The sequence below is a fragment of the Labeo rohita genome, chromosome 8, assembly GCF_022985175.1.
Source record: "Labeo rohita strain BAU-BD-2019 chromosome 8, IGBB_LRoh.1.0, whole genome shotgun sequence".
Classification (NCBI taxonomy): Eukaryota; Metazoa; Chordata; class Actinopteri; order Cypriniformes; family Cyprinidae; genus Labeo; species Labeo rohita.
Window position 1 is genome coordinate 19,278,238 of NC_066876.1, and position 25,335 is coordinate 19,303,572.

Genomic DNA, 25,335 nt, shown 5'->3' on the forward strand with positions numbered 1-25,335 from the left:
TAAAAATTACCCTGTTCAAAAGTTTACATACACTTAATTCTTCATTCTGAGTTGTTATCTGAATGATCCACAGCTGTGTTTTTTTGTTTGTTTAGTGATAGTTGTTCATGAGTCCCTTGTTTGTCCTGAACAGTTAAACTAACTGCTGTTCTTCAGAAAAGTCCTTCAGGTCCAACAAATTCTTTTGTTTTTCAGCATTTTTGTGTATTTTAACCCTTTCCAACGACTATATGATTTTAAGATCCATATTTTCACACTGAGGACAACTAAGGGACACGAATGCAACTATTACAGAAGGTTACAAAGCTCACTGATGCTTCAGAAGGGAAAACGATGCATTAAGAGTTGGAGGGTGAAAACTTTTTGAATTTGAGGATCAGGGTAAATTGACTTATTTTGTCTTCTGGGAAACATGTTACTTTCTTCTGTAGCTTCTGAAGGGCAGTACTAAATGAAAAAAAACCCCGATATTTAGGCAAAATAAGAAAAACGTACACATCCTCATTCCATTCAAAAGTTTACACCCCTGGCTTTTAATACATAATTTTTCCTTATTCAAAATCCAGCAAAACGCTGAATAGAACCAAGTCCCCAACCAACCCATTACACTCTGATATACATGATCAAAAGATTTGGAAACATGAAGCTCTTTCTCTTTCAATGCAACTTTAATAGTAACTGAAGTTATTTAAAGCGGAGTTTAAAATGGTAAATAATGTGCTAATATATGAACTCTATAACCTGGTGTCAAGATACCTCCAAACTGAATTTGTTTTCCCAGATAATAGACAAAAATACTACTGTGTGCATGACCAGATGACACCTAGAAGAAGAGAAAGACATTTTTGGAACTCATAATTCACAGACCCAAAAAGCTGCAACATAGCATTTGTTTATTTGGATGTTTTTTCAACAGCATGTTCTATAAAAATATGTTATTTTGATACAAAAACAAATATACAGTCTGAAAATGAAAATGAACAAATGTTTGACATTTTCAAAATTCCCTGCATATGCAGCTATTTCAGTTATAAAATGGTTGGGGCTAACGATGTACAGTAGAGCTCACAGTTACAGACAATACATGCTTATAAATGCATATAAAAAGGAGGATAAGGAAAGTGAAATAGTAAGGAGCCAATTTAATCAAACTTTTTCAAAAGGGAAGAGATGTTTCTCCTCTCCACGTTTTTCTCGTCTAGTTACACGCCTAACGATCTTTTCCTCTTGTTCCTCTTGCCTGTTCTGCGGCCATGATGTAGCTAGAGAGGGTGGAGCTGTCTGAGCCCCGCCCTCTTCCTCCTCATCTGAGGACAGTCCTTCAGCCCCACCTTCTTTTCCTTGCGTAAGCCCCGCCCCTGATGCCAGCCCCTGTTGACCATAGCGACGCTTCAGCCTCTCTTTTATCAACAGGCCTTTGACCAGCAGAGTCCAGTTAGCCACTGCACGCTTCTCACGTTTCTGTTAAAAAATTTAAAAAGTGGTCACCATAATATTTACAAAACACAAATTGTTCACTCTAAAATCATAATACTATTTCCTAGCTAAAACACTGCTTCAGTGTTAAATAAAGCTGACATTTTTGTAACACTAGAGAGTTTTAGATGGTGATGCTGTTGTGAAAGACAACATTACTGACTGAGAAAGAACTTCGATAGATGCAAGAAATCAACACACCTCTTGTTCTTTCTTTTGCTGGATATCTTGCTCATTTTCCCAGGCTGCTTTCAGGATTTCTTGGTGTTCCTCGCAGACAATATAGCCATCGTTACTGAAATATATTGAGCCAATCAAATTTTAGATTTTACAGAAACACCTTCATACATTTATATGTACATTATGTACCAAATAAGCACACTATTCAATCACTGAATGTGAAACTGCTGTGGAACATGACAGTCGTGGCTGGACAAAACACGTACATGGAAAGAGATAGCCTTTATCAAATTCCACCTGGTTGGGACATGTTATTGCAAACAGATAAAGACGCTCAAACTTACACTGCATGTGCAAATCCACAATGGTAATCAAAACCCGTCACTGCTGCAGCACAGTCTATGTTCAGTTTTCGAGCCACTCTGTGTAGATTTGGCAAATGAAGGTGAACACATCCAACTGGTAACATGCATGACTTAAACATGTATACGTTCCCAAACTCATTTCGTGGCACCTGAAACATCCGCACACATATAAATTTAGATCAGCACGCCAGCATCTTACTCAAATATGTTCATTAAATTTAACCAACATTATTAAAGGATTAGTTCACTTCCAAAATAAAAATGTCTTTATTATTTACACACTCATATGTGATCCAAGATGTTCATATCTTTTTCTTTCTTCGGTCGAAAAGAAATGATAGTTTTTAAGGAAAACATTCCAGGATCTTTCTCCATATAGTGGATTTCAATGCTTGCCAAAGGGCTGAAGGTCCAAATTGCAGTTTCACTGCAGCTTCAAAGGGTTCTACACGATCCCAGCCGAGGAATAAGTGTCTTATCTAGCGAAACGATTGGTTACTTTCTAAAAAAACCCCACAAATGCTCATCTTGCACTAGCTCGACTTCACACATTACGAAGTTATGCATGTGTGACGTAGTTGGAAGTACCGACTTAGTGTTTACAAAGCAAACATGCAAAAAAGGAAAACCCCCTTTGAAAAAAAAGGTAAAACAACGATGCTGGACGATTTTAAAGTTGGAGCTTATTGCTACCATTTTTGAACTGATTTGCACAGATGAACAGAGGAACCTTTCCAATGTGACTATGTAATGTGTGTGTGTGTAGTTGCACAGTGCAGAGCTAGTGCAAGATGAGCATTTGTGGTTAAAAAGTATATAGAAAATGACTGATTGTTTCATTTTAAAGCTGCCCTGAAATTGCAATTTGGACCTTCAAACTGTTGGGCACCATTTAAATCTACTATATGGAGAAAAATCCTAGAATGTTTACCTCAAAAACCTTAATTTCTTTTCTACTGAAGAAAGAAAGACTTGAACATCTTGGATGACATGGGGGTGAGTAAATTATCAGAATTTTTTTTTCTGTAAGTGAACTAAACTATTAAAATAATTTGAACTCACTTTGCCATCAACGGCGATTGGAGGCTGGTACTCTTCAGTTTGCCAGACTCCAAAGAGAGGCAGATCTTTGACATCTTTCTGCTCGGACATCATCCTGGCTTTACGAGATCGGTTGGAAAAACCAAGCACCATCTGACAAACATTAGCTTTAAAAAATTAGCTAGAAGTCATGTCATTTATTGTAAAAAGGTCAAGTGCATGTGAAAAAGGGGAAAAATAATTAAATCATGATTAGAACAGACTTTGTATGGCTCCTCTCCTAGTCGAACGGTTCTTGCTTCCTTCAGCCAGGTATCTCTAGAATGGAGCGTGTGCACACAGTCTCTAAAAATAAATGAACATCATAAACACAAATGGTCTGCATTTCTATTTGTTCTAATGTCTCCAATTTGGGCAACATCAACAGAATAAGAAAATAATGTATGTGCAGAATGGTTTTATAATGGTTTTGATCACATTTGCCATTATCTGACACTCACTGACATTCTTATTGTTAACTAAAACTATTAAAAATGTTTTCAGTAATTTCAATACAGGTGAAAAAAAAAATATGAACATTAGAAAAATACAAACATAAAAGCTTACACGAATATTAGAAGCACTAAAAAAAACTAAATAATAAATGAATTAAAGACAGAAATATGTTTAAAATAACTTAAAAGACAAGAGTACATAAATTACTAAACACTGAATAAAAGTAAATGTTAAAAAAATAAAATGTTAAAAAAAAATAATATAACAGTATGTTTCTTCTAAAGCAGATTTGCAAACAATTTTTCATTTATCATTTATACTGAACATAATAATGTTGTGGCGCCATACAGTTGAGGCCAGAATCTACAAAATGCATGTTCTTTTTTATTTAGTACTGACCTGAATAAGATATTTCACATAAAAGACGTTTACATATAGTCCACAAGAGAAAATAATAGTTGAATTTATAAAAATGAGCCTATTCAAAAGTTTACATACACTTGATTCTTAATACTATGTTGTTACCTGAATGATCCACAGCTGTTTTTTTTTGTTTTTTTTTAGTGATTGTTGTTCGTGAGTCCCTTGTTTGTCCTGGACAGTTAAACTGTCCGCTATTCTTAAGAAAAATCCTTCAGGTTCCACATATTCTTTGGTTTTTCAGCATTTTTGTGTATCTGAACCCTTTCCAACAATGACTGTATGATTTTGAGTTCCTTCTTTTCACACTGAGGACAACTGAGGGACTCATATGTAGCTATTACAGAAGCTTCAAACGCTCGCTGATGCTCCTGGAAGAAACACAATTCATTAAGAGCCAGGGCGTGAAAACTTTTGGAATTTGAAGATCAGGGTAAATGTAACTTATATTGTCTTCTGGGAAACATGCAAGTATCTTCTGTAGCTTCTGAAGGGCAATATTAAATGAAAAATAAATATAATATTTAGGCAACATAAGAAAAATGTACCCATCTTCATTCTGTTCAAAAGTTTTCTGTTCAAAAGTTTTCCTTCTGAAGTATCAGTGAGCATTTGAACCTTCTGTGATAGTTGAATATGAGTCCCTCAGTTGTCCTCAGTGAGAAAAGATGGATCTCCCTCTTATTTTGTTAAAATAATTAACATTTTTAAGATTCTCCAAGGTGTATGTAAACTTTCGACCTCAACTGTATATTCTTATATCCAACAAACTATATAGAGTTTACCGTGAGTAAACTGGCTCTCCTCTGCAGTACCCCAGGACAGCAGCTGTAGCAGGGTAGAAGGCCTCGTATTTTAGCAAATGCCTCTTTAGAGCGTACAACGGATGGTTCTTGTATTCTGCAATGGATGTCGGCAACGGCTTGTCTAATAACTTTGCCTGCATCTGTGGATGAGGAGCACAGATGAGTCTTAATGCACTACCACTCAAAAAGGATCAGTAAGATTAGAAAGATGTCTCTTATGGTCATCAAAGCTGCATTTACATGATCAAAAATACAGATTCTTTTATATAAATAAAAAGTTGTATTTGATCAATTTAATGTGTCCTTATTGACTAAAAGTAATTTCTTAAAAAAAAAAAAATTCTTACTGACTCCAAAGTTATGAACAGAAGTGTAAGTGCACACCTACCTCCTGATCCTCCTTCTGTCCTCTTTCAGTATCTGGAGACTTGTAGAGCTCCATAGTCTCCTCCCACCATTCTGAGTCGACGCGGCGTCTACGCGAAGCCGTCAGCCATGTGGGGTCATACCTGCTGCTAAGATCTTTCAGGTACCCTTCGTCATCAACACCCACCACGTAAGTTATCGGATGAGTGGCCTGATCGGAGCATAGCTGCGGTTGGCCAACACCTTGATCCACATCGACACACACCCACTGCCCAGCACTCTCCAAATAAACCTCCAACCACTCATCCACCCCTTTTCCCTCCTTTCTTTTACGTCGTTGTTTCTTCACCTCCTTCTCTTCTTCTTCCTCCTCCTCCTCCTCCTCTTCCTCCTCTTCGCTTTCCTCCTCCTGTTTAACCTTGCTCGCCCTCCGAGGAGCCCGACCTTTTCCTTTCACCTTTGACTTTCTGCATACTTTCATGGCCCCGTCAGAGTCTTCACTGTTGTCCTCATTGGATGGCTGAAACTCTTCCTCACTCTGGTCCTCCTCCTCCTCGCTGCTGACTTCTTTGTACGACACTTTTGAGGCTACACTTCTTCTTCTGCTGTTTTTGGGTTTCTGTCCTCCTGCTGCCTCTTTCTCTTCACCTTCCTCTTTCTTTTTCTTTCTCTTTCCGCCTCTTTCCTCTTTTACAGCAGCTTTACGGGCTGATGAAGGACGTTTGGATCCAGGAGATATCTTGGGCTCCGGGGAGGATTTCTCAGACTGATCTTTTTCTGAAGAGCTCTTGGTAGGCGTGGTCTTGTTCTAATAACAATAAACATGCTCGGTCCATTAAAAACACAAAGTAATCATTTGTACACAAGAAAAAGTTACATAAAAATAATCCAAATGTCACCTTGCTGGCAGGCGGCGGCTTCAGAGGAAGAGGTTGCAGTGATAGAACCAACCGGCAGAAGATTCGCAATGACCGCAGCACCAATAAGAACAGCTACGGGAAGCGAAATCACAGGTCAGAACCAAACTTGGTTAAAGAACATAACGCTACTATTCAAAAGTCTGGGGTTAGGAGACACAAAAAAAAAAATATATATTTTTTTAATACAAAGTGAAATCTCCCTCACATAGGTCATCTCCTCATGGTCCCTTGCTGATAAACAGTCAATTCGCTTTTCCAGCACCGTCCTCAAATCCACCCCTTTCTCCTCAGGTAAGGCCGGGTTTAATGTGAACGTTGCTTGAAACCTGTGATTATTTTAAATTGTGAATCTTATGATACTCACCCTCATATGGTTCCAAGCCTGTATGACGTTTTCTTATTTGGAACACAAAAGAATATATTTTGAAGAATGTTGGTAACCAAATCAACATTCAACAACCAATCAGAGTTCACTGACCTCCATTGTACTGACAAATACTAAGACATTTCTCAAAATATCTTCTTTTGTGATCCACAGAAGAAAAATACAATCATATACTTTTGAAACAACATGAGGATGAGTAAATATTGACATACTGATCGCTTTAATTAAACAAGTGGAATACTCGCAAGAAGACAAATCAGGTTTACCATTTGAGAATCCCTTCCAGGAAGCCACTGTTTGTGCGTTTCTTGGCAAGTGTGGTAAAATGGGCAGGCAGTATTGACAAAGCGAGAGCTAACAGGTCAGGCTCACAGCACAGTCTGTTTCGGAACACACCGCTGGCCAACAAGCAAAGCAGGTGGACCTGTTTGACAGAATAAATGAGAAATCATACACCAGTACAATACAAGCAATAAAAAAAATACTATTATTGCATTAAACACAGATACAATACATTACGTTTTATGATTTGTTAAAAAAAGTTAAGAGTTATTTGTAATAAGTTTTATTTAACTATACACACTGCTGTTAAAAACTTTGGAATCAGTAGGATTTTTAATGTTTTATTATTTAAAGAAGTCTCTTAGCTCATCAGTTTTATTTATTTGATCAAACATACAGAAAAAAAATATTAAATATTACTGCAATTTAAAATAGCAGTTCTCTATTTTACTATACTTTAAAATAGAATTTATTTCTGTGATGCAAAGCTAAATTTTCATCAACTATTACTCTAGTTTTCAGTGTCAAAACATCCTTCAGAAATCATTCTAATATGCTGATTTATTATCAATGTTGGAAACAGCTGTGCTGCTTAATATTTTTTTGGAACCTTGTGATACTTTTTTCAGGATTCTTTGATGAATAAAAAGTTCAAAATAGATTTTTTTCTTTACTAAGTCTTTACTATCACTTTTTATCAATTTCACACAACCTTGCTGAATAAAAGTATTAATTTATTTCAAAGAAAGAAAGAAAGAAAAATATGTACTGACCCCAAACTTTGAACGGTAGTGTATACTGTTACAAAAGATTTCTATTTTAAATAAATGCTTTTTAACGTTATTCATCAAAGAATCCTGAAAAAAGTATCAGTGTCCAAAAAAATATTAAGAAGCAATAATATTAAGAAGAATAAATCATCATATTAGAATAATTTCTAAAGGATCATGTGACACTGACAACTGGAGTAATGATGCTGAAAATTCAGCTTTGTATCACAGGAATAAATTACATTTTAAAGTATCACAAAGCCAGTCTTAAGTAGCACAGGAATATTTGTAGCAATAGCCAACAATTCATTGTATGGATCAAAATGATCAATTTTTCTTTTATGCCAAAAATATCACTTAGGATATTAAGTAAAGATCATGTTACATGAAGATATTTTGTAAATTTCCTACCGTGAATATATCAAAAGTTAATTTTTGATTAGTAATATGCATTGCTAAGAACTTCATTTGAACAACCCTAAAGGTGATTTTCTCAATATTTTGATTTTTTTGCACCCTCAGATTCCAGATTTTCAAATAGTTGTATCCTGGCCAAATATTGTCCCATCCTAACAAACCATACATCAATCAAAGCTTATTTATTCAGCTTTTAGGTGATGTAGTATTGACCCTTATGACTGGTTTTGTGCAGGTCCAGGGTCACATTTCACAATATTACTTTTAGAAATCCTACTGATCCCAAACATTTTTTAATATATTTCAAATAAATGAAACCTTGGTGAGCATAAAAGACTTCTAAAAAATTGAATCAACCCCAAACCTTTGAATGTTATGTGTATATTTAGTTGATTTAGCTGGAAATAAAAACTACAACAGAAATACACACACATACCTTGTGGGTATCCACCAACACGTCCTTGTTAAATCGTTTCATCATTCGACGCAGGTAAGTTTCAAACTCTGCTTTTCTTTTCTCCCTGGAAACAGTTGTCATGGTGTTACGATTTTCCTCGTTATCTGTCTGACCATCACTGCTTCTCTTATGAACGCGACTGCAACTATCTTGTGGGCATTTACCGCACTAAAGAATTTCATTGCTTGGCAATCTGCCCTTCGTTAAACTCTCTATCACAAACACTCACTTCCTCTGCCTCTTGCGAGCCATGTCTGGAGTCTCGATCTCAATCTCCACAGGTTTTGACACAACTGCCAGTTCAGTCGAGTTCACAGGACCCAGCGGTTCGGCCATTTCTGAGAAAGCACACAGTTCAAAACAGGGTACTGTCAGTGTGCATAAGTGGTGAAAAACATGAGAGCATAGATGACAGTTACTCACTTGTGATACTGAATCTAAACTATGTACCTTCCACTTCCTCCCAGTCCTCCTCATCTTCACTCTCTTCCTCGTCTTTGACTTGTTTTGATGGTGATGAGTGCTCTATGAGCTTGGGGCTCATCTCCTCACTGTGGTCACTCATGTCCTCTGGCTCTTCAGTTTTAACTTCACTTTCCTGGAAGTATTTGCTTGTCCTCTCATCAGAGGAAGCTTTTACCTTTCTGGACGCACGAGATGCTACCTTTGAGTTTTTGCGGTTGTTTTTGTCCACTTTACTATTTTCTGAAACAAACAAACAAGTCATGATGAGAGCAGAACATTCAGCATTGATAGCAGATCATTCATTTATACAGAATTATTACTCTTTCATTATTAAAATTAACAACATTGTTTTATTTAATTGAGAATTTTCAACAGTATAAAATAAATCTCTATATGGCCTTCTCTGCAATGCCAAGAAGAATTTATACATGTCGCATCATGCCGGCACGTTTTACTTGCAAATAATTAACATAAACATTGAATAACATCAGTAACATACACTGCCCTCCAAAAGTTTGTAAACACCCCTGGCAAAGTGTGGATTTGGATAATATCAGCATAAATCCTTATCATTTTTTTGGTGCAAATACATTAAAGTAACTTGACATTATCACTGAAGACCAGCAATAATAAATTTCATTTTGATTACATAATAATGGCAATATATACATGTCAAAATCAGACATGCCCCTTTGCCAGCTGTGATGCCTGGATAGTGGTTTAAACTTGGCCCAGGTTTTTAAAAGATTTTTGGGTCAGCACACCTTAATAGCTTCAACAATTGATTGCCAATTAAGTTTAGAATACAATGAATTAAGGCCCAGATTATGCAGAGCTGTAATAACTGCTAACGGTGGATATTTTGATATGTCTAAAATTTAAATTTTTCTATGTATAAACTGTTTATGTAAGAAAATATGTTTTCGTAGTTTGTGTTGTTCCTTCTCAGTGCAAAATTATCACAAATTAAAAAGGATTCATGCCAATATTGTCCAAAACCCCACTTTTCTAGGGTGTTTCCAAACTTTTGGAGGGCAGTGTATATATGTTATAAAATATTATCTATGCTAAATTGTCTCTTATGCTCATCATAGTTGTATTTACTTAATCAAAAATACATTAAAAGTAATATTACGAAATATTATTATTAAATATGATTGCAATTTAAAATACGAGTTTTCTATTTTAATATACTTTAAAATAGAATTTATTCATGTGATGCAAAGCTGAAATTTCATGAGCCATTTCTCCAGCCCATTACGTCAGAAATCATTCAAATATGCTGATTTATCATCAATGTTGGAAACAGTTGTGCAGCTTAATATTTTTTTTGGAACCCATGATACTTTTTCCAGGATTCTTTGATAAACAAAAAGTTAAAAAGAACAGGATTTATTCAAAATAGAAATCTTTTCTAACAATATAAGTATTTACTATCACTTTTTATCAATTTAACACATCCTTGGTGAATAAAAGTATTAATTTCTTTCAAAGAAAGAAATAAAAAAAAAACTTCGAACAGTAGTGTATATAGTTGGCTAAGATTTCCATTTTAAATAAATGCTGTTTTTTATAATGTTTTATTCAACAAAGAATCCTGAAAAAACTATCACAGGCTGAAAAAAAAAATAATTAAGCAGCACAACTGTTTCCAACATTGGTAATAAATCAGCATGTCAGAATGGATGAAGAATCATGTGACACTGAAGACTGGAGTAATTATGCTGAAAGTTCACCTTTTCACCACAGGAATATATCTATTTTAAAGTATAATCAAACAGAAAACTACAATTTTAAATCGCAATAATATTTCACAATGTTACTATTTTTTTTTTTTGTATTTTTAACCAGATAAACGCAGCCTTGGTGAGCAGAAAAGACTTCTTTAAAGAACATTAAAAATCTTACTGATCCCAAACTTTTTAGCAGCAGTGTATTTAATATTTATCTCATTTGCATGAGTATTATAGTTAACTAAAACTAAAACCATAAAACAAAACACTTTTATTACTTGAAATAATATAAACATGCAGTGGAATAAGAATAAAAAAAATCTCAGCTAGTTACCAAGGCAATATTTCTCATATTCATTTAGTTTAATTTGATGTGCTAAAATAACTAAACCAGAAATTAAAAAAAATAATAAAATGACATACTTTTGTATAAACACTACTTAAAAGAAACAACTACTTAAAAAGACACAACAAAATTCTTAATATTTATTTAAAGTTACAATGAAAATGTATATATGAAAATAGCAATAGTATCATATGATACTAAAATAACACTGCTTTATATACACAGTATATATGAGGCCATGGACCACAAAACCAGTCATAAGGGTAAATTTTTCAAAATTGAGATATATACATCATCTGAAAGCTGAATAAATAAGATTTCCGTTTATGTATAGTTTGTTAGGAACTATTTGAAAATCTATTTGAAAATCTGGAATCTGAGGGTGCAAAAAAATCAAAATATTGTGGTCCAGGATCTCATATGATACATAAAATATGTATTACTTTAATAATTTCTGTCACAATAGGAGCATCATTTTTGGGGGGGTTCTTGGCATTAAAAATTCACACTAAAGCACCCAAAACACACATTTGATCCCAAATATGTACGCTTGACACGCCCACAATCATGTCATACATTCATGACACAAACAATGAACTGACAAGAGGGGCTGTTTTCATTTAAAGTGCACCAGTTCATAACAAACTACACAAGAGAACTCAAGCGAGAGTTACTTAACACCTGCACACCGCAGCTGTCTGCATCAACCGTGCACTACATTCACTATTACAGTTCATTATTTAACTGTTCAGCTGCATTTGAACTCAGCGACTAGTTTTGATTCTAGGTTTGAGCATCAGCCAGACAAGGTGTATTTTATGCAGCACAGATACCTTTGGTTTTCTGTGTTTTGGATGCCGGTTTCTTCTTTGCAATCTGCTTCGGCTTCTTTGTGTCGGTTTTCTGCTGTGTCTCTTTTCTCTTTGCCATTCTTCTGCTGCTGAGAGATCGCCGATAGTTTCAGGATAAATGAACTCTGGTGTATTCAGAGAAACAAAGAGACTTGCATTACACGTCAACTTATGTAATGTAACCTAAAGACCACTGTTACCCAACAAAATCACCTCCCACCTTTCATAACACCGAAAAGCATGCACTTCGGATGCAGGGGATCCGTATACGTCACATCCGCCTCTGCTAAAGAATGAGTAGTATTCTGGGTAATGTGATTATTTAAACGCTAGGAGGCGTTGTCGTACAAGTTTTTTTTACTGTAATCATCATATATATATACATATATAGTATTAACATTTCGGTTGGTGACGATAATATATATAGCTCTGACTACCACAGTCCACCTAAGCAAGCATAGATATGTAGCGAGAAGAATAACAGCATGCAGTAAACGGTAAAACTGTTTGCTCTACAAACCAATGTGTTCATAATTAAGATAATACATTAAAATAATATAGTAAGGCACACCAATTTGCAATATCGAGCAGCAAAACAAGCTGTTTTGTACAGCTAAAAATAGCTGGAGGCGTATGAGACCGGAAGCCTGACCAATAACATTTACAAATGGCAGCGCCCACTCTTACGGGGAGAAAAAGGTGGATAGTTCGGATAAATATGGTAATTTTTACTATTGTAATTATGATTAGCTTGAACTAATATTTGGTTAGTACATGTGTATAAGTGGATAATACTGTCAAATGCAAATGCAGAACAGCTTATTTTCACGTACTGTAATGTGCAAAATACTTGTTAGTTTGTTGCACTACCTTTATTTTATGCTAATTTTAATTAAAAAGGGTTACTGCACTATAATAAGAATATAGCACTTTTGAGAATGGAAATTACAAATAAAACTTGAAGTATAACATCTAGACACATTACAGTAGATATTTTTGGGGGAAGTGTCTGTTACCATAAAATAATGTCAAAAAATTCCTAATGGTTCTTAAAATATGTTTCATTTTCTTAAAATAAATATTTTCTTTTGATTTCATGATGGCTTTTTTTCGTTTTATTGTACTGTCAAGTGATTAATCACGATTAATTGCATCCAAAATAAAGTTTCATAATATATGTAGGTTTACTGTGTAATTACGTATATATAAATACACACGCATACAGTATGTATTTTCAAAATATTTCCTTGTATTCACATGCATATATTTATATTCATGTAATTTATATGATATATAAATACATTTTCCCTAAACATATACATGCATGTGTGTGTATTAATATATGTAATAAATATACACATTACACACACATAGCCTATATTATGCAAGCAAAAACTTTTATTTTGGATGCGATTAATCGCGATTAATCATTTGACAGCACGTTTTATGTTATATGGATTAATAAATGAACACACAGACAACTGTACAGTTATTCTTTTATTATTTGAAGGTTTCTTGTTACGTTTGTTAAGATTTGAGCCATGATGAACACATGATAAACAGCGTGGGCTGTTTCAAATATATTGACATCATACATCGTATTAGTATCACATGTGTTGTGATACTAGCTTTTCATCCATAACACAAACAAGAAGTCTGTGCTATATTGTGTTTTTTATATTCAAAATTATATTATAAAGGACATTAACCTCATTCAGTCAAGTTCATTAACATTTGGGCCTGACTTTGTGTGTGTGTACGCCTATGTGTGTGTACCTGGTGGTGCTGATGCAAATGAACAGCTGTTTTAGCGTCACTTTGCAGCAGATGTCCAGCCAGTGTGTGTGTGTGCGAGTGTGAGACTTCAGAGAACCGTCTGTGGATTTGATTGGCAGAGCAGAATCAGATATTCTCCCTGCAGCCAGCCAGGCTCAATGGGCATCTGTGCCCGAAACCGATGCCAGGACAGGTGTATGCGTGTCACATGATTGGCATATAAAGTACGCTGTGGGCACCAAGTCTCCATGACGACACAGTCCCCCAGCCCTGCATGGCTTCCATCCCTATATGAGTCCTGAGCATTCTCAGATAGGAATAAAAAGCCATACGGGGCAAAGAGCAACGAGCGAGTTGTCTTTCAAGCATGTACACACAATGAAACTGCCTAATCTTATATTCGGCCTATTCACATCAAACGCATTTTCTCAATTTTATAGTGTAGCGCGACCTCCACTGGGCGAGTATGGCATTGCAAGGCTGCCGTGCTCTTATATCGCACTGCAATAGTCGTCACCACTACCGTTGTGCCCATTACAGGACAATCTTTCCGATACAACATCGACAAAAATAACGTCATATCCCTAAACTTAAAAAATAGCGCTAGGTTTCAAATGTGTGAGAAGAAACCGCAGACTTTGTGAATTAAATGATTAACATTTCCATTTTTGTAGCCAAGCCGATGCATTTTGAGGTTGATGGCAACAGTCGATACATTGCTTATAACACGGATCTCCAGCACATGCACCTGTTGTCCAGCCATTGCGATGTCTGAGAGTAAAACGGGAAAACGCTGGCGACTGAGTCTTTTCTCTCCAACCTAAACGCGCAACAGGAGGAGCAGGCTACAAACCGACAAGCCACTCTGCATTGAAAAAAAAAATATACAAAAACTTGTAAAATAGACCAAATACAGCGCATAGTAACCTATACAAGGAAAACTATAAATCGCGATGAAGGTCGTGCTGTGTTCTTCGGCTGCTGACGTGCTGTTCGGTGCGTAAAAACTAGCAGCGCAAATCGTCACCATGTCATACATGACATTAGAATGACCAACGCATGATGATGAAACGACTGGAAACGTCCGTGTGACATTCCTGCAACATTTCTGTTCACTACACACTGGTAGGCTACTATGGCAAGCTGGATTAACATTTATTCATGATAGCTCACTAGTTACAATCGCTTTTTATTTAACAGTTATAAATAGTGCAAACATTAGACTACTATTAAAACTAATTCACTTTAAATGCAATACTAATATTGCAATTAAAATATTACTAGCAAGATTTAAAAGTCTCGTAGGTACTAGTATATTAGGTTCTAGTCAAGCTGGCTAGTAACTAGTAACTAAAAAATAACTAGTAGTACATAATGAATAGGTAAAACTAGTAAAACTGGAATCAGCACCATCATCAATTGGAAATACATTATAACGTTAACGTAAGAAAAAAAATAGTTAATATCTGAACCACAAAAACCACAAAAAAAAGTGTGTTATTTGTTACCAATGACAATTGAATAGTACAAAAAGAATAATTACTAGTGACTAGTTTAATAGATTAGAATCAGTATTGGAATATATATGCCAGTTGAACCTATTGAATGAATAGTGCTATTGATCAAATGCACTATAATACAGTATCCTACTCACTATTAGAATGTGAATTTTACGGCATAAATGTTAAAATTGCGTGCCATACTAGTACCTGCTTTTCTGTTTTAACAGTTTGACGTCGCCTCATTTTTCTCGAGTTTGCCCTGTAAGAGATAAGTGAGTCAGACAGAGATAGACAGAGGAGCCCTTGATCGATAATATCAGTGACCGGATGAGAGGAGCCATGGCGCAGCAGTCTGACAGGAGAGAGATGATGAACGGTGAAAGTGTCTGTCCGGCTGCTCCAGACTCCAGAGGACGTGGAAGCGGCTGAGGTGAAAAGTTAGCGGAACGGCATTCCTCATTCCAAAGCATGGCTCGGAACACGTCATCCCGAGCCCAAAGCCCGTGTTTCCAGCTCCAGCGCCTCAGTTCGGATGATCATGAATAGGTGTCGGTAGTAGCGACTGTGAGCCAGCAGGTGGATGTGGCCTCGCCCAATCAGAGTGCCGCTTTCACGGGGCACAGCAGCGTCAGTCAGTCAGTCAGCCGGTCGGGCCGCTCGGAGTTTGAGCAGCGTTGTGCAGCTGTGCGCTCCTCCATTCACTCTCGCGCAGACAGAGGCGAGGGGGCCGCCGCGAGGAGGGGTGGGGGAGCGGACAGGCCCCCTCCCCCGGAGCCGGGGCGACCAATGGCAGGCGAGCAACGAGAACAGAAAGGACATCATACCTGAGCACGAGACCAACCTCCGTGCGCGCGGGGGATTTTTCCCCCCTCATCTGTTACAGAAGCGCGCGTGTTAATAAAGGGCTGCGGCCGCTGAATAGGGCCTTTTTTAACCCTCTTTTCAAATACCGCCAGAAAGCAGTTTCTTTCTGCCTCTAACAGTACAGGAGAGGCATTGGGAGTGGGAGAGCCGTAAAATATGCGTGTATGTATGTATGTGTGGCTCCTTCACCTCGCTCCTTCATTCTAATGAACACCTCACCAGGACATCCTGCACTTGCTCTCTCTCTCCCTCTCTCTCTGTGTGTGTGTGGTTCTCCTTTTTGTACTTTGTCAGGCGTCCGTTCCTGTTGGTTGTCCTAACAACACACTGTAGACTCAGACCCTTGAGACAAAAGACAGCTCCAAGTGTCTACTGAGAGAAGAAGAAGAAGAAGGGGGGAAAAAACCCTTCCACAGCCATTTGGAGGGTTCACTGCCCCCCTTCTCTTCTCCAGCACATTCCACCGCGTTTCCTCGCGCCCTCTCTCTCCTTGCCCCTCCACTGCTGTCTCCCCTGAGCTGAGCGGGCCACATCACTGTGGAGCGGAGAGGGAGGGAGAGATGGGGTCGAAGGCGTTTTTTGGAGGCAGAGGGTTGCTTTTCTTCAGGCGATAGTAGCTTAGCCATTCGAGGCAAATGTCAAATGATGTCACTCTTCTTCCATCCGCTGTTGTTTTTGTTGTTTTGCATTGTGCCTGCAGAAAAAAATAATTATGTTGGCACAGAGGCAGGAAGAGGCTGCCTCGTACTTCCACTGCCAATTGGGATAAACCTGATGCTTTTTTGAAGTGAGTGGTCTTAGGGGGCAAAAAAAAAAAGAAAGAAAGAAAGAAAGAAAGAAAGTAAAAGAAGAAGAGAAGGAGCATGCATCTTCCTAACATTAAGAATTTTATTAGAATCCTAAAGAACTCATTTAATTCAGCTAAGTGGTCAATAAATTATCAAGTAGCACCACCTTTTTTTTAAATAACAGCTTAATTATTATACATTTATAAGCTGTTTGAATAAACTCAAACAATTTGCAATTTGTGCGTCTGAAGAAGAAAGCATCTTGTATTGTACAAGCATCTGTAAAGGGACAGTTCACCGAAAAATTCTTTTATTCTCACCTTTCATGTCATTCCAAACCTGTATGACTTTCTTTCTTCTGTGGATCAGAAAAAGAGAAATTCTGAAAAAGTCTTTGTGACCAAAAATTCTCAGAATATCTTCTTTTATGTTCCTCAGAAAAAAAGAAAGTCATACAGGTCTGGAGTGAGTAAATTATTGCAATTTTCATTTTGGGGTAAGAGAAATCTCTAAATAAAACACAAGAAAAATGCTGGTGGTGTCACAAATAGCAGCATAAATAAAAATAAATAGCAGCAAAAAATAATCCTAAAACATTGATACTGCAATGCATGCTGGGAGCTAGCAAGCTCTAAACAAATCAGTAACATTCTTCAATAAGAAAATGTTTGTTCAGACAACTTGGTTAGTCTAGTTGGATCAGCGTTTGGCCAATACTATTGGTCTAATGTGTGTTTTACACAAATTCATTTAATCATTTATTATTATCACAGTCATTTATTATTATTATTCACAAATCAAAAAGTCCTGTAATGTGGATAAATGTGATTCCTTTTTTATCATAATGCCAACTGAGCTCACAACAAATCTTAATACTAGATGATTTTCATGAAGAGTTAATGTACAGCTGAGGTCAAAAGTTTACACTTGCAGAATCTGCAAAATGTTAATTATTTGATCAAAATAAGAGGGATCATACAAAATGCATATTTTTTTACTTAGTACTGACCTGAATAAGATATTTCACATAAAAAAAAACATTTACATATAGTCCACAAGAGAAAATAGAACAAATAGTTCAATTTAGAGATAGAAAAAATAGCAAAATTTATAAAAATGACCCTGTTCAAAAGTTTACATACATTTGATTCTTAATACTACTGTTCTTCAGAAAAGTCACTCAGGTCCCACAAGCATTTTTGTGTATTTGAACTCTTTCCAGTGATAACTGTATGATTTTGAGATCCATCTTTTCACACTGAGGACAACTGAGGGACTCATATGCAATTATTACAGAAGGTTCAAACGCTCACTGATGCTTCAGAAGGAAACACGACACATTATGAGCTGGGGGGGCGGGGGTACTTTTGGAATTTGAAGATGATGGTAAATTTAACTTATTTTGTCTTCTGGGAAACATCTAAGTATCTTCTGTGGCTTCTGAAGGGCAGTGCTAAATGAAAAAATATATACATTTATGCAAAATAAGAAAAATCTACACATCTTCATTCAGTTCAAAAGTTTACACCCCCAGCTCTTAATGCATGGTTTTTCCTTCTGAAGCATCAGTGAGCATTTGAACCTACTGTAATAGTTGCATACGAGTCCCTCAGTTTCAGTTGTCCCCACTGTGAAAAGATGGATCTCAAAATCATACAGTCATTGTTGGAAAAGGTTTGCAGATTTTCAAATAGTTGTGTCTTAACCAAATATTATCCTATCCTGACAAAGCATACATCAGTGGAATGCTTATTTATTCAGCTTTCAGATGATGTATCAATCTCAATTTTTAAAAATTGACATTTGTTTTACAGAGTGAAGAGTGAACTTGCTTCTCCTGCATCTTATTTTTAATGCAATCCAGAAAAGAATTTGTGTGACCTGAAAGACTTTTCTGAAAAATAGCGGGCAGTTTAACTGTTTAGAACAAACCAAACAAGGGACTCATTAACAACTATCACTAAACAAAAAAACACAGCTGTGGATCATTCAGGTAACAACACAGTATATGTAAACTTTTTAATAAGGTCATTTTTAAAAATTCATTATTTTTTCTCTTGTTGACTATATGTAAACATCTTATATGTGAAATATCTTATTTGGGTCAGCGCTAAATAAAAAATAACATGCGTTTTCTATGAACCTCTTATTTTTTAATAAAATATAATTAATATTTTGCAGATTCTGCAAGTTGTATGTAAACTTCTGACTTCTAATTGTATATCTTGTAATTAATATTTAATTTGGTAAAGCCATTAAAAATATGAAATTTGAAATAAAGACACATTGTAAGATATAAATTGTAAAATCACAATTACAAGATACTACTATCACCACCATCTACTATCTTTTAAATTGTTTTTTTTTTTTTTTAACCGTTTAACTCTGTGACATATCTATGTGAAATATCACACACTGATCCACCCAAGAGACACTCTGCCATAAAGACTGCAGGATAAAAGAGCCCAGACACAATTGTGCATCTCTTTGAGGATAATAGTGAGAATAGTTTAAGAGGCTTCATGCTTGAATGCCCCCGAAATCGTTCTGCCAAAGACTGCAGGTGTTTGAAACATTCGTAAGTATTCAAACAAATCCAAAGAAATGCAAGTGGAAGCAATTGCTGGGAAGGACAAGCCTCTGTAATAGCCATATTTACAGAGTGCTGATCAGTAATTTGGTATCTGTCGGTTTACCAGGCAGAGGAGCGTGGTTGTGGAAAACACTACCTGAGTTCTCGCAGCTGAAAGTTGGGCACACCTGCATGTGCGATTAGACGGAGGGATTGTGCGAACAGCAGCGTCGGCCGTTGGAACAAAAAGAGGGACAGGAAAAAATCATGAGAGTCATCTGGTCTGCAGCGAGGCTCCCCGTCAGAATTCCACGCTCAGCTCTCTGGACGCCGCACCAGCACAACCACACAATGAACTGCATAATCAACTGGGATTTACCTAACAAAGAACAGCCGCCACACATGGGCACACATACACGCACACACCAGGAAACAGACACGCATGGCACCTGAAACACACTCGCTCAAACACAAACACACAAACACAGCTGAAATAAGCATCTACTCACAGTTTTAGAACCACTGAATCAGCAGCTAGACCAGTGCCAGCAGTAAATGAGAACACAACCGTACGCATCTATACAACACGCTCACACTTGCGCGCTTTAATTAGTGACTGTGATGTGATTTATTTAGGTAATTGCAGGTGTAGAGCTCTGTGTATACTTGTGATATGGATGGCTGGGTAAATTGAGCACGGTGTGTGTGTGTGATGTGAACCGCTGGCTGAGTTGTGTGTATATGCGAGCATGAGGTGTGAGTCTGATAGGGGGTCCAACCGCTCTTTGATCATGACAGCCTGCGGAAGAGAAGTTCTGACAGAGCTCTGCAACCCCTCCCACCCCCTGCACATACACACGCACACACATCTAAACGCTATTTTCACTACTTTCAATTTTATATCAGCTTTATGTTTTATGTTTTAGTAATCACTCCCAACCCACGCAATACTATATGGATGAAACTAACCATCGGTGTGCGTTTATTCAGAGCGAGACTGTTGGTAACGTCTGCTGTAGATTTCTCAGAGGTTTTCTGTCAGGGTTGAGTTCCTTAGATCCCCTCATTCACTCAAGGGTGAAATCTCTGTTTCTTATCTTGTTTTATCCAGAAACATTTGGAAAGCTCTGTCTACTCGGACCCTGTAGAAGCAGTAGATATCGCAATTCGTGTTTAAAGCAGCTGTGAGCTCAGTGAGGTAAGATTTTGAACTGCAAATGTATGACGCTCAATACATAACATCGAGAAAAAACGAAACAAAAAAGACTTCAAAGGCCACGACCTGGCCAACAACCCTGCACTATTAGTGAAAAAAAAAAGTTTGGAGAAGAAAAATCCTGGCCATCAGTGTTGGGGAAAGAAAATTACAATTACAATATTGCATTACTCCCTAAAAAAGTAACTAATTTTGCTGCTTGCTTGTGTTTTTTTTTAGCCCTTTCATTCCCTCAGGCTGAAGGAAATGTAAATTCACGCTCATACAAACCTTTCAGCTGCTGCTGTTCTGGATTGCATTAAGAATAAGATGCAGGAGAAGCAAGTTCACTCTTCACTCTGTAAAACAAATGTCAATTTTTAAAAATTGAGATTGATACATCATCTGAAAGCTGAATAAATAAGCATTCCACTGATGTATGCTTTGTCAGGATAGGATAATATTTGGTTAAGACACAACTATTTGAAAATCTGCAATCTGAGGGTGCAAAAAAAAAAATCAAAATATTGAGAAAATCACCTTTAAAATTGTCCAAATTAAGTTCTTAGCAATGCAAATTAATAATCAAAAATTAAGTTTTGATATATTTACGGTAGGGAATTTACAAAATATCTTCATGGAACATGATCTTTGCTTAATATCCTAATGATTTGGCATAAAAGAAAAATCAATGATTTTGACTCATACAATGTATTGTTGGCTACGGCTACAAAAATACCCGTGCTAAATGTTATGTTTATCTGAAGTCATTGTTGCTTATTAGGATGTTTGAATTGGCTCATCAAATATCAGCAGCAAAGACACTGGTTAATAAAATGGAATTAAATACATAAAGGATATTCGTGTTATTTAACATATTTATGTATTGCAGGTTTGGTTCATATTCTGAGATTGGATTTAACTTCATTTATTTTAAGGAAAACTAAATCTGTTTTTGTGCAAGTGAGATGCATAAATGCACATTCTCATATAGTCTAGGACTACAGTAACATCATGTTCACACAGCGCACACAATGCATCTGCTCTTAAACCTAATTTTTCTCTACTTGGGGATAGGACAACTGAAATCTGGAAAAAAAGTAACTGGCGTTACTTATTTGCGAAAGTAACTCATATTTTCTTGTAAATTAAAAAGTAATCCATTACTTTACTAGTTACTTTTGTAATCTGATTATGTAACTCATGTTACTTGTAATGCCTTACCCCCAACACTGGTGGGTGGTGGTTGTAAATTATGAATTCATTCCAACGACTTATTAATTTGTTCTTGTACTACTTTGTAATTCATTCCCTCATTTTAGTTAAATTGTAGCCACATTATACTAGTTCATTCTCTCATTTTAGTTAAATTGTGGCTGAACTATATTAATTCCTACCTGATCTCATGACGAAAACGTACCTGTGGAAACTTTTTCACAAGGGGCGAAATACATATACCAAAAAACACATACCACTGCAGTTTCCAATATAAATGATCAATATAGGCGGTAAAACAGCGAGCACTTGTACTCACTGTCGTACACAGTGATGATTATAGCTCCAAATATTTCGCTTTCCGGTGTTGTGCCGAATTTTTATTACCCCCTAGTATTGGTAGGATTAGAGTTAAGCGTGGGGTTAGGATTAGGCAATCATGTTGCGTTTCAACGAGAGAGGGTACTAATTTGGCAGGGGGTCGAAAATGGGCATAATACTGGATGTAACATGCTTGCCCGGTAGCTCAGGCACATATTTGGATGCAGAATCCTTGGGTACGAACCCCGTGAAGAACATGACTCACAATAAAATGGTGCGTTATTTTAAAACATCACGGAGCATTAGTGTTATAGCGTCACTCAACGGACATTCCAAGTCAGAACTGCGGTGACCATATGTAAGTTCATCTGCTTTGTGAAAAAAACGAACAATTTTTAGCGCCATTCAGTGGACATTTTACATCGAATATGTCACGAAACATACATGGTGCTATGTATTTCGCATTTTGCGAAAAAGTTCCCACAGATATGTTTTCGTCATGAGATCAGATCAGACTTTCGTATTAGTTCAATCTTAACTGTACTAATTCGTTCACTTGTTTTAGTTAAATTGTGGTCACATTGGACTAATTCACTAATTGTACACACTGTGCTAATGAATAATACATTAACACAAAGTAATAAATAGTGGGAATAAATTCTGAATTTGTGGCTAAATCTGAATGTAAATGTTTAATTTTTAGAAAACAAACTAAGCATGACGGTCCAACTCTAAACCTAACCCTCATAAGGGAGTAAGGGATCTTAAAAACATGCTAATTGTATGAAATTTTGCCACAAATTTGCAAAAATGTAAAATAATTACAACTGCCATGGAAGTGAATTGCTGATGAGTATACTTTTAAAGTCGGCATGAAATGATAATTTCATTTATCTATATATATATTAAGCTTGTCACAATCAGCTTTCTCAGTAACCTGTTTTAATCGAATGTACAGAGCCTTGCAAAAGTATTCACTCCCCTTCATTTTTTTTCACGTTTTGTTATTTTTCAGCCTTATGTTGAACAGCTTTAAATAACTTTTTTCCACATCAGTCAACACTCCATACACCATAAAGAAAAAGCAAAAAACAGATTTGTAACAACTTTGCTAATTTATTATAAATAAAAAACTGAAATGATACAATTGCATAAGCATTTATACCCTTTTCTGAAACATTTGAAATTTAACTCAGGAGAACTCATATCACTTGTAGATGTTACTACACTAAGAGTGGAGGTAACCTGGGGCAAATTCATGTGAAAGTGTATGATTTGGAAACGCACACACCTCTCAATAAAAGGTCTAACAGCTGGGAATGCATATCAGAGCAAAAACCAAGCCCTGAGGTCAAAAGAACTGCCTGTAGAGCTCAGAGACAGGACTGTGTCATGGTGCAGATCTGGGGAAGAGTTCAGAAAAAATTCTGCTGCACTGAAGGTTCAGAAGAATGTAGCCTCCATTATCCATAATAGAAGAAGTTTGAAACAACCAGGACTCCTAGAGCTGGCCTCCTGGCCAAACTGAGCAACTGATGGAGAAGAGCCTTGGTTAGACTGGTGACCAAGAAGCTGATGGCCACTCTAGTTGAGCTCCATGATCATATATGCAGATGGTAGAAACCTACAGAAGGACAAACATGACAGAAACACTCCCCCAATCTGATCTTCACGGCAGTGTGGCCAAACTCAAACCTCTCCTCAATTAAGACACATGAAAACCCACTTGGTATTTGCAACAGTGCACCTAAAGAGCTCCCAGACTGTGAGAAACAAGATTCTGGTTTGATGAACCTCAATACCAAGCATCATGTTTGGATAAAAGCAGGCACTGCTCATCACCTGCAAAGTAGCATCCCAACAGTAAAGTATGCTGGTTGCAGCCTCATGCTGTGGGGCTGTTTTTCAGCATCAGGGACTGAGAGACTAGAGACTCAGAGTAGAAGGAAAGCTCAACCCTGCAATATATAGGAATAGCCTTAATGAAAACCCAGTCTAGAACGTTCAGAACCTCAGACTGGGCAGAAGGTTCACCTTCCCACAGGACAATGACCCTAAGCATACAGCAAGAGTAGCTTAAAGAGAATGTAAATGTCCTTGAGTGGCCCAGCCACAGCCTGGGCTTGAACATCAATCAAACATTTCTGAAGAAACTTGAAAATGTCTTCCAGCCCCGATCCAACCTGCCAGAGCTTGAAAGGTGAAGATTGCAAAGTAACTGTCAAATGCAGTTGTACAAATATTGTCGCACCATACCAAAAAGACTTCAACTAAATACTGCATTAAGGGAATGAATACTTATGCAATGTACTTATTTCAGTTTTTTACTTTTAATAAATTTGCAAAGTTGTCACAAATCTGTTTTTGCGTTGTCATTATGGTGTATGGAGTGTAGATTGATGTGGAAAAAATGTATTTAAAGCAGTTTTAACATAAGGCAGCAACATAAAACGTGGAAAAAAACGAAGGGGTATGAATACTTTTGCAAGGCACTGTATGTCACTGTATAGTACGAAGAAACAGATCTGTCACAACTTCCATTACATTGCAAATCTTGTTTTCTACACAGTGCATTGCCAATTTGTCCTCACACTTTGAGCTCTGAAATGGTCAGGATGTGTCTGTGTGGAGACTCTTCATTCTGGACTTACATTAGTAGTTTTTAACGATCCCCTCCAGGATAATTTCCTTCTTTCTCTCACTCTCCTTCTGTCTCACTCCTCAATTAAAGAAAGCTTCATTGCCAATTCACCTACTGGATAAAGTGCTGCCAAAGCTTTCCACAACAGCAGCAATCTGTTAAAGTGTCCATAGAAACGGTTAATAACATTATCAGGGGCATAATGCAACAATAAGTATACCACTAGTTATGATGACACAGTGGTAGTTATTCTGCTGAGAAAATAACAGTTGAACGGTGAGAGGTAATCAATACCATTCGAGGCCTTAGGCTACTGTCAACTATGTACATCTCTCTCCCACTCTCTGTGTCCAGGTTATGGGGTAGCGGTGTGTGTGGATGTGGGTGTGTTAGTCAGTCCGTGCGTGTGTTTTTGCGTGAGACAGGCAGCTCTTCCCGCTGAGTGGTTGTCATGGCTACAGCAGGGAGATGGAATGCGGTAAATATCTCAATTTCCCAATCAACCACACTCAAAAACACACACCAACACACACACACATACTGTTGGTCTTTTGGGAGAAAGGTCAGAACATGCCAGGAGACAGGAAAAGACAGAGAGGAGTAAGCAGCAAGTGTGGCAGTGGTCTACATTAAACGGTTTGGATTTTTTTCTTTTCGTTCATTTGAACACGCTGAACCTACACAAG

At 36.9% G+C, this 25,335-nt stretch overlaps 1 protein-coding gene across 3 annotated transcripts; it reads right to left on the reverse strand.

Annotated features, from left to right (window-relative positions):
- Positions 1-606: 606 nt before the first annotated feature.
- xpc (xeroderma pigmentosum, complementation group C) lies at positions 607-15,744 on the reverse strand. 3 transcript variants are annotated; one of them, XM_051118104.1, is made up of 15 exons: positions 15,261-15,744; positions 11,758-11,900; positions 8,831-9,085; positions 8,610-8,718; positions 8,360-8,444; positions 6,721-6,878; positions 6,275-6,395; positions 6,049-6,141; positions 5,172-5,957; positions 4,763-4,923; positions 3,326-3,407; positions 3,084-3,215; positions 2,001-2,170; positions 1,678-1,771; positions 607-1,461 (listed from the first exon to the last, which is right to left on the reverse strand). In XM_051118104.1, the coding sequence occupies exons 2-15, from the start codon at positions 11,852-11,854 to the stop codon at positions 1,147-1,149; spliced, it is 2,658 nt and encodes an 885-aa protein (XP_050974061.1). In that variant the 5' UTR covers positions 11,855-11,900; positions 15,261-15,744; the 3' UTR covers positions 607-1,146. The 3 variants fall into 3 exon arrangements, 2 of the variants coding, with proteins under 2 accessions (XP_050974061.1, XP_050974060.1); XM_051118103.1 differs by lacking the exon at positions 15,261-15,744 and adding an exon at positions 11,996-12,056; XR_007828333.1 differs by lacking the exon at positions 15,261-15,744 and having other exon boundaries at positions 1,412-1,461; positions 2,001-2,078; positions 11,758-11,989.
- Positions 15,745-25,335: the final 9,591 nt, after the last annotated feature.

Coding starts and splice junctions, on each gene's coding strand:
- xpc (XM_051118104.1), bottom strand. CDS start 11,854: ATGGCAAAGAGAAAAGAGACACAGCAGAAAACCGACACAAAGAAGCCG. Junction 8,445..8,609: donor GCTCGCAAGAGGCAGAGGAA/GTGAGTGTTTGT, acceptor AACTGTTTCCAG/GGAGAAAAGAAAAGCAGAGT. Junction 5,958..6,048: donor AGCCGCCGCCTGCCAGCAAG/GTGACATTTGGA, acceptor TATTGTTATTAG/AACAAGACCACGCCTACCAA.